The following is a 13,672-nucleotide window of genomic DNA, read 5'->3' as shown; positions in this document are numbered from 1 at the left end:
TTATATGCGGAATCTAAAGAACTGAGTGAACGAGCAAAGTAAACAGAAATAGTCTCAGAGATATAGAGGAAAAACTGAGAGTTGCTAGATGGGAGGGGGTGGGGATGAGAGAGAAGGGGAAGGGATTAGAAAGTACAAATTGGTAACTACAATAGTGTCATAGGGATATGAAAGACAGTTTGGGGAATATAATCAATTACGTTGTAAATATTTTTTAGGGTGTCAGATGGACACATGTCTTGTTAGAGAGACCACTTCATAAACAGTGTAGAGGCTTGACCACTGCTCTGTACACCTGAAGCTGATGTTGAATAATATTGTATGTCAACTATAATTTAATATATATATAGTCATGAGATGCAGAGTATAGTGTGGGGAGTGGAGTCAATGGAATTGTAATACATATGTATGATATTGAGGGTGGAGGGGCAGTGGATTGGGGGAGAGAGGTTGTCACTTTGTAAGGAGTGAAAAGTATAACGATTGCATTGTTTTGTACACCTGAAACTAAAAAAAAAAAAAAAATGAATGAAGCACTAAAGAGTGAACTGGAAGCTCTGTAGGACAGTCGACTAGTGAGTTTCACTGTCTGGTTCTGAGTCAGGGAATCAGGCCATTTTATTGGGGGACCCCATATGGCACTGCCTTGAGGATATCAACCTGGTTGCCAACATCCTGGGAGCTGAGCTGTGAAATGTGGGTTGGTGAAGGTGGTAGTGAGGTGTCGTCACTATTCGGTATTTAGACCCTTGTTTATTCCCCCTTCTTTCATTACAGAGCCTCACCCCCAGCCTCAGCTGTGCTTAGGCTGAGGGTTATCCCAAGTCCAGACCTTCTCCGGTTTCCCTCTGTAGAAAGCAAAGCTCCCATCTCCTAGTGGTGTGGAGGAGGGGACCTAGGGCCTAACTGCTCCTTAGGAAGACTTATCTAATCTTCAGAAGTTCATTTTATTCTACATGTGGAGTCCTGAGCCTCTCTAGGGTTTTGTGACTCAAAGCAGCCTGCATTTTATTTTCACCTCCTTTTCCATTCAACATACACAGGATTTTTTTTTTTTTTAGCTTTCTCCAGTCGGCTCAGAGTCATCAGTCACCCTCACCCATCCTCTCTTCAGTTTTCAGCATTTGACTGACATTTCTTATTTGCTGTAATTACCTCTGTTTGTCACTTGTCCTTGTGTGTTTATACCTTTTTCGTTCTTTCATGTTTTTGGCAAGGAGTTTGAGTACAAGGAGGGGTTAGGAGATACATGCATATGCTTCCTTGGAAGTCCAAACCAAAAGCCCTATTGAAAATGCTTTGGTTTTGTGATTCTAAGATCACCTCAAGTCACTGCTGTCAGACAGCTGTTACCTGCTGGCCACTTTATCTAGAATAATCTTTGCTCCCCTACTCAGGAGAAGGCAGCACACACCACCCACCTCCAACCCCTCAGGGGTTCTCGATGCCAAGGACTACAGCCCCTCCTGTGGAGTCTCCAATAACAGAGGCTCCAAACAGCACCACTGTATTAAAACCCACGTGCCCTTTATAGGCAGGAGGTAACTGCTTGATGGTATGAATCACCCCTGGTTGACTTTCTTACCCCCAGGAACGCTGGTGTTTATCTGTCCATTTGGTCTCAGAGATTAGAGGAGTATCAGCCCTACGGGGAGTAAACTTCCTGTTCCGAGTCCAACCCTGTCATTGTCCTGACCATGCTCTTCTTGCGTGAGGCTTCGTCAGTGTGCCAGGTGGAGAACCACACACACAAAAGAGTAAATGGTTGAGCGGATGCGTGTGTGTGCGTGTGTGTGTGTGTGTGTCCTCCATTATTTTGTGAGGTAACGGGGTATAAACACTGAAATAAGTATCATGGTGAGCAAAGACGTAAGTAATTAATTCACTAGTACTTAGCTATATGAACATGAATTATATTTTATAGTTATATACACCTCCCTTAGGATTTGAAGTCATTTTCCAAGCAAACATTCTCCTCATCTTATATAGGACAGAATGAAGCTCACAGGACTTGCTGAAGTGTGTTCCAAATAGAAGACTACTTTTTTTAAGTTTGAAGTCAGCAAGAATGAATATTTACAGTTGAAGTCAACCCTTCCTTTCCATCTTTCATTTCTAAGCAGTATGATTATGTCCCTGTTTGGCTTTCTTTTGAATTATCTAGCTTAAAGTAAAGGATTTGGAAATGTGACAGATTTAAGATATGACATGGCTTTTCATCATCAAATAAGCATCCTGCCAAATTTTTAGCTGTCTTTTACACTTGCCAACCCCTTTTAAGGGGTCATGTCAAAACTCCAAAATATCTTTAGAGATGCACAGACAAACCAATAGGAATAACATGTTAGACCTACCTGTTGAAATAAGAAGTAACTACTGCCCCTGCTACAGTTATTTGCTGGCATGCGAGGATGAATTCGCTAGTCCAGATGAGGCCAACTAAATGGTACCACCACATGTACCAAATGCCGGAAAGAGGTTTATATTCCACTTGGCCGCCTTCAATAACCTGGGCAGCTCCTAAAGTTTAAAACACAAAACACGCTTTACACCAATGTTTTCCTAAGCATGGAAGATGGTTCAACAAAGAACACTTCCTCACGCCTGGCCTTTGGCATAACATGATACACAAATGCTAAAGAAAAGTTTGAAGCACCCACCATAATTTAAGATCTCCATAGCAAAAACTAAAAATTCTAAACACATATTTGACTTAGGAATATTATCAAATACTATCAATAATGATAATTACAGTGACAGATAGGCAATTTGCAAGACACTTGACATATACGCTAATATTCATTCTACTTCGTAGCTGTGAAAACTAAGGTTTGGAAGAGTCATGTAACTTTTGTAACGTCTCACTGCTCATGATTATTGGAAGGAGAATATATAACCAGGCTCATTGGACTGTAAAACCCATGGTTTTCCACATCACTTTCTGATACAATCAAAACTTATCTGGATGAAACCACACAAAGCTGTTAGGACCACGTTATAGAACCCCACTTCACCAAAAATTTAGCCTTTATAAAAGAGACAAGGGATCTTTTTTATTTAACAGCTTTGCAATGCGTTAGATTTCTAAATGTCTTCCGCTTATTTTAAATAAACTATGGTAAGAAGGTGAGCACTTTGGTCTTTGTTGAAACCTACAACCTGAACAACATTTAACCATAGTTCATACTTCCTCTCATAGCTAGCTCCATAATTCATGTGTCTTTAGACATTCACAATAGTCTGTGTGAAGGCAGTGGGAGAAGATAATCCTGATGTAAGGCAAATTGGCCTCACAGATGAAGCTGGCCTTAGTTCCTGACGCTCTATGTTCTACTGAACAAGAGTCACATTTTGAGAAAGAGTGGAGCAGCTTGAGTTACAGAGAGACGTTTAAATTTTATCAAACACTGGGCTCATTCTAGCTTGGAGGCAATCTCTGTTTCAGGTAAGGCACTGATAAATGTTTAAGGTTTCCAAAAGTGTTTCGGGAAAGCATCCATAGTTCCAAAGGAGGTGACCTGACAGGCATGGTTAGGTGGATCAGGTCAATGAAGCCTTGGCGAACGACTCCCTGGAATATCAGAAGTGACAGGGCAGCCAACAAGCACACTGCTGCTCCTGCAAGGTCCACATTTCTTGGGCACAGACTGTAGTTTTGCAAAAACGGGTCTACAGCATCACAAATGGTTTGGGGGTAGAGAATTTTTCCACAGAACAGGAGGGATGATTTCCTTAATAGAGAAAAGGTAAGTACCAAGGCCCTGGATGCCAGAGGGTGGGGGTGTGGGGCAGGTGGGGTGTCTCTCCTTGTGGTTGCCCTGTGCTGCCCACAGCACATTCACACATCCCAGCTTGGCACATGGATGGTAATAGTCAGCAAGTGGAGAGCAGCTAACATGATAAGTCAAGTTCCGTGCAGGCTTTCAAACCCTTGGCATTCCCCAAGGTAGTAGAACACTTAGGTTATTCTCAACTGGTCACTTGTTTTTAAATATCTTTATTGAAGCCATCTTCTATTTGTTCTCCTGGTTCAGTTATACCGGAGTGTTTATAGATTTTTCCTTTAGGACAGGGTTTCTCAAGCTCTCAGCATATCAATTGGTGTTTTAGACCAGATAATTCTTTGTTGGGGGTGCATTGCAGGGTGTTTACATTGCAGGATGTTGAGCAGCTTCCCTGGGCTCCACCCACTGGATGCCAAGGGCACCCTCCCTCCCCTCCTGCGATTATGACAACCCAAACACTGCCTCCAGACGTTGCCAAATGCCACCTGGGGAAGAAAATTGCTGCTTGAGAATCATTACTTTAAACAAGCATTCTCTGCAGTCAGGCTCTCTGGCTTCATTCAAGAGGAAAGCGAGGAACAAGTTTCAGGGTGGGGCAGGCATGTTTACATGCACATGACTGCCCTCTCCTGGATGGCTGGGTCGGTGCAGTCAAGAGCTCCATAAATGACAACAATATAGCTAACTGCTCTGGGTAGCTAAAATAATGGAAACTAGACTACAGGTAGATCCCAAGATATGGCGGGTCTTGGCGATGGTATTGGAAAGGGCATTGAACTGGGAGAGTACTTGGTACCAGTCTCAGCGTTGACACATGTTATAAGCAACCTGGGCCTCAGTTCTCTCAATGTAAAGATGAAGAGGGTAGGCAGACAAGATGAACTGTGGGGTAGTGGTTACAGGGTTGGGCTTGAGAGCCACACAGGCTGAGGTTCACACCTTTCCACTATCCCCTAATGGCTGACCAAGCTCGGGCAGGTTATGAGACTTTTTAAATCTATGTTTCATCACCTGTAATCTGAAGATACTAATACCTACTTCTCACTCCCTTGGTGATCCCATCCAGTCTCATGATTCTAAATGCCTTCCATGTAGCTGTTATGAGGATTAAATGGGGAAGACGCTTAGAATAGTAAGTACAATACAGGGTTAGCTATAACTGAGATATAGATAGATCTGATTCCAGTTCTGAAATTCACAAATATTTATTAAGCATCTACTGCACACTGGAATTATGCTGGACATTATTAGGGGTAAACATTAAAAAGGCAAACAAAACTCAGAAAGAAGATACCATCCGAATGACTATCAGGAATCACATGTTGCTGTTACTCTGTTCAACTCCCCTTCTTCTGGAATGTTTATAATTTCTCCTCCAACCTCTAAGAGTTTGTTTTTTTCCCCATCCTCATTCTCAGTCAATAACCTTACTTCTGGTTTAAGCAATCACAACACTTCTGCTAGTGCCTATCCCTCCATCTACCCACTATCATTTGCATGTGGCCATAACCCAACACCCTAAATATGATAAACTGTCCATGATCCTAAGGCCAATCCCCACCCAAGATCCTCTTTCTCATCTGCTTGAAGATACCTCTTCAGAAACTCTCCCCCTCATTCTTGCTTCATCAGAATGCTCCTCTCTATGGAATCATCTTTAATTATGTCACATCTTTAAAAAAAAATCTACTCTTGACTCCCTTTTCTCCTTCAGCTTCTTTGCCACTTCTTTGCTCCTCTTAACAGATTCCTCAAGATTGTTTCCACTTACTTTTTCCAATTCTTCTCTCCCACTTTCTCTTAAACCCACTCCAATTACAATCCACTCCCACACACTTCTCTGAAACTGTTTTGTTTCACCTCCATGTTGCTAAATTCAACCGTCAGTCCTTAGTCCTTCCTTACTCATCAGCAGCATGTGCCACATTGGACCGTTCACATCTCCTTGCAATCCTTCACCCAGTTCCAGGACAGCACACTCTCTCTCTCCTGCCCACTGGTTGCTCCCATTCGGTCTCCTTTCCTTGTTCTTCCTCATCTCTAGGACCTTTTAACATTGAAGTGACCAATGCATAGTCCTTGGATTTCCTATGTTCTCTCTTTACCCTCTTTCTAATCTCATAGTTTGAGTATTATTTATATGATCCCAAATTCCCAAATGTGGATCTCCAGCTGGGACCTCTCCAGAAACTTCAGACTCAGTGGTAACTGTCATCTCCTGGTTGCCTAAAAGACATCTCAATCAACACAACCAAAAACAGTATGATCTTCCCTAACATGCTCCACGCAAAGCCTTACCCCATCTCAGCTGATGGCAATCACATGCTCCAGTTGCTCAGAAAACCTCAGTGTTGTCCCCAACTCCTCTTTTTTTCATATGCCTCAACTAATATATCATGAAACCTCGTAGATGATGAACCCAATACGTCACACCACGTCCACCATTATGACCCTGTTCTAAGCCACCATCATCTCCTCCCTGGATCACTGTTATTCATATGTAACTCAGATTACGTCACTATTCTGCTTAAAGCTCTGTAATGACTTCCCAAAGATTAGAACCAACGTTCCTTTAAAGGCCTCAGGACCTGACCCATGCTCTCCTCAAGTACAGTAATACCTTGGTTTGCGAGCATAATTTGTTCCAGAAACAAACTACTCGTATTGCAAGACATCGCTCATTTACCACGTTAAAATGTATTAGAAATGTTTGCTTGTCTTGCGGAACACTCGCAAACCCAGTCACTCACAATCCAAGGTTTTACTGTACTCCACTCTGGCTGCACGGGTCCCCTTGCTGTGTCCCCAGCATCCTGGCCTCTTGCTGTCACCTTTACCAAGAACATTGTCCCAGAGCTTCATGGCTCTGCCCTCACCCCCTTCAAATCTTTGCTGACATATCACCTTTTCAATGAAGCCCTCTTCAATCATCAAATTTAAAATTATACCCCTCCTAAGTATTTCCCATTTCTTTTCTCTGCTTTATTTCTCTCCATACCACTTGTCAACGTTTAATGTACTATAAAATTCACTTATTTTATTTAATCTCTCTTTAGCTTTCAAATTGGAAGGAAAGCTCTGTCTCCAGTATCTGTAACAGGGTCTGATATAGTAAATGTTCAATAAATATTTGTTAAATAAATGAATGAACGCATGAACCAACCTTCTTCAAGTAATAGATCCTATTATAGAGATTTGAGATGAGTTTCTGGAGATCTTTCTAGAGATCTTCAATATAACCTGGAGGAAATTCCTCCTGCAGCTAGCTATAAACTTGGGTATCATATGCAAACTTTAAAGCATCTCAAAAGACTAAGGTGATTCTTATGATCAGTGTAAATGGCAGTTTCTCAAGAAAGGCAGTCTAGCTGGTTGTGATAACTTCCCATAGGAGGCAGGCCCAATTTGGAAGGGCTCAACTTTCTGGCACATTCTGTGTACTTGGCTTCTTACAGCGAATTGGCTCAAGGGTCTTGCTGGACCCCCAGCGTGCTGACACCCATCCTGCCTGTGTCTCCCACAGGCTCAGCTTCTACTCTGACAGCATGAGGGTTAGGGAAAAAGAGAAGAAAATTTCGTTGACATAGAGCCTGTGATTTTCCAAGTTCTTTCCATGTGTAACATATTATTTAATACAGCACTGATGTGACCTCACTTCCTGATTCGGCTACACTTACTGAACCCATGCAGGGGCAACACATTGAGTTAAGAGACACAGAAAGAAAAACATACAGTGCCTGCTTTCAAGATGTTCATATTCTAGTGGGGATAACACACACGTCATATCTTGCATTACTGTACTTCATAGGACTTATCACCCGATATATAATATATTTACTCATTTATTCCCTCTTTCCCCACTCTCTAGTGCCTTTTTCTTGCTCATTGCTGTATCTCTAGTACCCAGTGCACATAGTAGTCATGCAAATGTTATTTATTGAAAGAATAAAGAATATAAAAATGCAAAGAAAATGAAGACAAAATATCTAAGTATGCCTGGGGAATTTATAGGAGGTTTTCTAAGAACACTCAAAACACTTCTTGAAGAATGACTAGTTTTTCAAGTAGTTTGGGGTAGAAAGTTGGAGTGAGAGTTGGAAGAGGAGAGGATTCTAGATGAAGATCACAACAAGTGCAAAGACACCGAGACGATCATGGAGAGTGCTTTCCTTTGTGCCTTCCCAAAGGGAACACCAACTTCTGAAAAGCAGAAGCTGTTTCAAATCTCTCTTGTGCAAGCTCCCTCTGCCTATCCTAGGACAGGTCCGGCCCACTAGCAGGCTTTGTGAAATAAATTCCATTATCTTCTAGATCTCTAGTAACTAAAAAAAAATTTTTTTTAAACAGACAATTTTCTTTTAAACTGTGTTCTCTAATAAGCCAGGCAGAGCAGAGAATAAACCACAAAGCTGAAGCTGATACTAGATATTCCTTAGTCGATATTAATTCCTAGTACAAAGAACATATATGGCCCTTATTTGCAAAGCAAAGCTCCGGTCCCATCTCAGCCTGGGGAAAGCATCACTTTTCCATTGCAAAAATGAGAAAAGGGAACCATAGAGGATTAACATACAAGGAAGGCCAGAGACAGACTGGATCTTTCACGGGAAACCCTCTGTCCGGCCCTGCTGCGCCCTTTCCAAACACAACCCTTTGCCTGTCTGAAGCGTGCCGAGTACATCCCTGTGTTACTTCTTCTAACTGCCGCACAGACTGGGAGGAAATCACCCCCACCTCCCTCCCCAAGTGGGCCTTTTCCATTGTTCAGACTCTGGGGCTTCCAGACCACCTTAGTGACAACTGGGGACAGTCAGATCACATGGGCTCTGTCCAACCTGCCAATTGCACCTGCTGGGTTCTCAAGGTTATTATGGTTTTCACATGTTCCCACTGGATTTTAGTAGTTACTGTCACGTTGCTGGTAGCAGACAAGGACTAATAAATGTCATTGCTGGGGGCCTTAATATGCTTTACTTAAAAACTCCGCAGACAAGCCAGAATTTGTCAACTAATTCAAAGACTGATTTACAGTCAGTCTTTGGAGAAATAGCTCATCTGGACAAAAGTCATCAACCTAAATTCACTTTTTCTGTATTTTTTTTTCTTTTTACACATTAAAATACTAATTCATTCAGCCATTCGACACAATAAAAAAAGCACAGCTATTTACCCACTGATGACACTCCCATAGGACCTTGGGCATAGGCTAAAGAGGGAACCTGTCTTCACTGTAACTGCCTGGGGGGGACACGAAATGAGACAATAAGGTGCTGTGCCCATGTTTCTCACCACCCAGATCACCTGCATCTTTTCCCTGAGCCTTGAGAGTGCCTCACAGGCTCTCTAAGCATAGCTGGGGCATCTCCTGAGATAAAATCACATGAAACAAAAGGATGCAGCTGCTGACCTGCTCAGGCCCAAGCCGTTGCTCTGGCACGGGGGAAAAAGGCCTTTGAAGACAAAGGGAGTTCTGTGCACCAGGGTCAGTCCCCAGGTGAGTGGAAAGGAGACTCAGGTAGCCTTGAGCAGACGCCACTCTGGTTTTTATAATCCCCAACCCCAGGGAGGCAGAAAGGTGGTTCACTGTATGAAGTATAAGATCTCTTCTGTAAAGTGTAAAATCAGCGTGCTCACGTTAGTCCTGGCAGCCACTTTTCTTTTCGGCCCCTCTATTCCTCTCACTCTTGCTCATTTTGCTCCTTCCACTGACAGAGAACTGCCATATTTTAATACATGACCCCCGAAGTGGCTCTAGAAAGATGTGCCACCTTCGGCCCCACGTAGCAGCCTACCGTCTCCCTGCCCCCCTTGCCCTCAGTCCTGAGGGGAGGCTAGTTAATGCACCTTAAGCCCTGCATCCAACTTGGACCTAAGATGGGGAGCTGGAGGGGCAACTCCCCCCAAGTCAGTCTTGAGGCCTGTTCCTCTCTGACTGCACCCTCAACTCTCAGGACTGGCTCTCTCTTTGTCCTCTGTGTTTGGTCCTGACCCTCCTGAATCCCCTTTTGCCTCTCTCTGTATTTTCCGATCTGGCAATTTCCAGCCCATCCTCTGAGAAGCCTTCTCCAACTTGTTCCGGTGCTCTCAAGGCTCCCCAAATTTCTCCTATCCTGATGTTCATCAACCTTGTGTCGGTCTGCTCCGCTCGACTCTGTGCTGTGGAGAGGGATCACCACTGTTCCCTGGTGCCTTGCTCAGGGCCTCATCCCCACAGGGCTCTCCTAAGATTTGTGAATTAAAGAATGAATGAAGAAATGTGTCCTGCTCCAAAGCATGGAGGTTTAGCCACAGAGACAACTTCCCTCATCCCGTAGGGACAGTGGGTGGGCGCCATGCCCTGCCATCTGCTGCCACACCTCACTCCCAGCCACTCTGGCTTCAACCTCTGGCCCTGTAGCCCCAAACAGCCCTCGAGCATGGCCTTGTCCATCAGCCAGCTTCTGTGGTCACAGTACTGCTTCGTCTTGATCAGACAAACCTAAGGAGGCCTAATGTTGATTCCTAGCTTTGGATCCCAGACACAGGAAAATGTGCAATGGGGGAAAGATGACAGGCTCTATTCTCGAGCTCTGGAGTGAGAGCCATCGCACTTCCTAGCTGGAGGACCCTCAGCAAACGACACTCAGAACCTCAATTTTCTTGCCTGTACCTTGAGCATAACAACACACCCACTGAAATGGGATTGTGATGCTTATAATACCTTGTAACTAGGGTTTGGCCAATGGGGTGGAAGTGGACGTGCTGTCATGACTGCTGGGTGGGAGTAAGGGAGGGAGGAATATGCTCATCCTCCCAAAGGCTGGATAAGACCTGCTTGTTGGAGCCCGAGTGTCCATTTCAGCTACGTGGTAGAAGAAAGTGGTAGAGGCTGTGGAACAAGAGAGAAGAAGGTACCTGGGCCCTTGACCTCTGGAGAACAGTGCTGGCATGGGGTCTCCTTGTGGATTTCATTTATGTGAGAGATAAATTACCTTATGTTTTGTTTAAACCACTGTTTTAAGCTTTCTATCACTCCCAGACAAACCTCATCCTGATTGATTACAGTCCTGTACCTGTTTGACCAGGGTTCCTTTCCGGATACTAATTATTGGAAGTTCACGGCAGGCCTTCAGCAAGCTTCCAGAGACCCCCAACAGAAGAGATTGCCCTTATAGCATTTCTCTAAAGCTGGAAAGATGGGTTTCGAAGGGCTGTGTCTTGCAAGGAGCCTGCTGACCATCTTGGAGTATCTCTGAGGGGTCATTTACTCCAGAGGAGAGGAAAGAGAACCCAGTTCACTAAGAATCTACTACATAGCACTTGTTCTAACATATATGACTGGAGCTAAACTTGATAAATCACTGAGGAATCACATTAGCCTTGCTGATTTGACATCTGCTGTGGTTCTTAACAGCCTGGTGACAGTCTCAGAAAGCACCTTGTTCTTTTGTACTCACATTAGAATGTGAATCTGGGCCTAAACCAAATCAAACAGAGGAGTTAGAGACGATCTAGAGCAGTGCCACTCAAAGTGTGGTCCACAGACTGGACGCCTGTTCTCACACCGTGGTTCCCAGCCTGCAGTGAGATAAGGTGCTTGTGCTGGAATGTACATCAGTTGTATCACTAAGCCCACTTTTTCTTTCTGCTTACATTTTTTTTTGCACAGTAAGACTTTCTTGATGAAGGAAGCAATGAGTGATATACACTCTGGCCTAAGCTCCTTCTCTGGTTTGAGACAGCACTTTGAATAGCACAGCTCTAGAATGTGACTTAGAAAATAGAGAGATACTTAGTCCTACCTCAAACCAAGTGAATCAAAATCTCTGAGGGTGGGGCCCAGGCACCTGTGTTTTAATAAAGCACCATAGCTGATTCTGAGGTATGTCTAGTGGAAGCCCACGGTATAGATATGACAGGAGGACGGAGGATACAGCACCATCTTCTCAGCACCAAAGGAACTTCGGACTGGGCTTGCTTTAATGTAAGCTGGCTCTGCTGAGCACAACAGCAGTTTATTAGGGCCTTTCCAGGGTTCTTCTTTATCACCTACTGATTTGATAGGAATTGGTAAATTACCTTGGATAAAACTTAAATCTAAAACAGACATTTGATAAGATTCTTTTTACAGGCTCTTTGAAAATATTGTCATTTTTTCCTAAAGCTCTCTCAGTACTTACTGAATTTATTCTCTCATGAAACACAAATCCAGTATATTTAAGGCCAACACAAAAGAGGAAAAAGAATTTTCCTGATTTCCATCATAACAGAGCCCTGAGCACAATCACTGTTGTCATCAGACACCTCTAGTTCCACAGGAGGTTTGGTCCCTACCAAAAACGACTGATGGTTCCAAAATGGTGAGGGTTTCTGTTCCCGACTCCAAGGTGATGGGGCCCATACCCACTGCCCTTACCTGCAGTCCCCAAGCTCAGGAGCACAGCCACCCAGAGGACCCAGAAGAAGATGAGGATTGCAAACGTCCACAGTGGCTGGAACAGCAGGAAGGGAGAGCTGCTGATGGCTTTATTTGTGACCCAGAGAAGTTCAATTGCCAATTTCATTCTCTTTCTCAGGACAAAAATCAAGACAAGCAGAACTGCCTGGTGAGAAAGGGATAAAATAGTGAAGAACTGAGAAGAGCATAAAACAAACCCTAATATGTTACAGATATCTCAACAAACAGCTCTTTGAAGATAGCTACTCACAACTTTTATCATCACTGAACAGATAAATTCTGAAACACAAATTGAGCATCTACTATGTGCTGGTCCCTGCAGCTGTAACACTGAACAGGATGTAATCCCTGCCCTAGAGGAGTCTGCAGTCTGGTTAGAGAGCAAGAGAAACTGCAAAGAAAAGAAGACTAGGTCCTCCAGGGTCAGAGAACAATTTTCTATCCACCCTCCCACCTCAATACCTGAGATACTCAGGGGATGCTGAAGGATGCAAAAGGCAGGGAACACAAGCATGAGGGAAGGCAGTGATGATGCCTTAAACCTCTGTGACTTCTTCTGTCCTGGCCTTGGCTCCCTGCATATAAATATCATAGTAAAGAAATGGACCACCTTTGCCCCCACATCCTGGCCTGGCCACTGCCATCTCTCTCATTCTGTGAACTGGCGAGTTTCTTCAAGGAGGGGACTTGCCAAAGGGGCCAAGCCTCAACTTTACTCTTCTGGCCTCAAAGCTGCAAAGGGCTGCGTTTCAGCCTGTGCTCCTAGGCTGAAGCCCTGAAGGAAGCTTTCATGCCATTTACCCAGTCATCTTCATTACCACTAGCAGTTATATTGAAGCTATTTCAACACTATTCACAGCAGCCTCCACCTTCCCAGAACAACATTTTCAAGTTGATTTGCAAGGCAGCTTCCGGGAACTCAGAAGACAGGAACATATCCCCACCCAAGTGGTCTTGGTAGCAGATGAGGATCTCCCCAGGATTCAGGACACTAGGTGAGACTCTCAGGGTCTCTGCTGGGCTCCAACATGTGGAGAGGGAATGGGGAGAGCAGAGAGAGACGGGGGCTCCAAGGCGAGACTGAAGGGACGAGGTTAGGGAAGCGACCTTCCTTCTGCTTCTGCTCCTCTCTTCCTAAGGTGGGTTTTCCTCCTCTCTTGCCCTTGTCTGGGAAAGCAGGAGCAAGGAGTGGGGAGTGAGGGAGAGGAGGGGTAGCGGACGTCTCCTCTTTCCCCTTGGAGACCAGCGAGTGCTGGGGACAGGCAGTGGTGCCTCACTAGGGGACGTAAGCTGGCTCTCTCCCTGTCCTCCTTCCCTCCACTTGTGCAGGGATCTGAGGAGCCCAGGCTGGGCTAGCAGATGGAAGCTGGCAGGCAGTGGTGTCCCTGGGCATGGCTACCCTCTTGCGTCATAACCTGCCCAGCTCCCCTCTGGTCTCCAGCCAGCAAGC

The 13,672-nt window shown here is 44.5% G+C and overlaps 1 protein-coding gene across 7 annotated transcripts in view; it reads right to left on the bottom strand.

Moving 5' to 3' along the window:
- Positions 1-13,672, bottom strand: part of SLC44A3 (solute carrier family 44 member 3) — a 96,700-nt gene that overhangs the window by 62,150 nt on the left and 20,878 nt on the right. For all 7 annotated transcript variants that reach the window (XM_019668195.1, XM_019668196.1, XM_019668194.1 and 4 more), the window contains 2 exons: positions 12,181-12,367; positions 2,355-2,520 (listed from right to left, as the gene is read on the bottom strand). In XM_019668195.1, the coding sequence (XP_019523740.1) occupies positions 2,355-2,520; positions 12,181-12,367 (353 nt within the window). The remainder of the gene's footprint in view (positions 1-2,354; positions 2,521-12,180; positions 12,368-13,672) is intronic.

The sequence above is a fragment of the Hipposideros armiger genome, unplaced genomic scaffold (genome assembly GCF_001890085.2).
Source record: "Hipposideros armiger isolate ML-2016 unplaced genomic scaffold, ASM189008v1 scaffold_519, whole genome shotgun sequence".
NCBI lineage: Eukaryota > Metazoa > Chordata > Mammalia > Chiroptera > Hipposideridae > Hipposideros > Hipposideros armiger.
The sequence above is the reverse complement of the archived record's forward strand: the minus strand, read 5'-3'. Positions and strand labels throughout refer to the sequence as shown.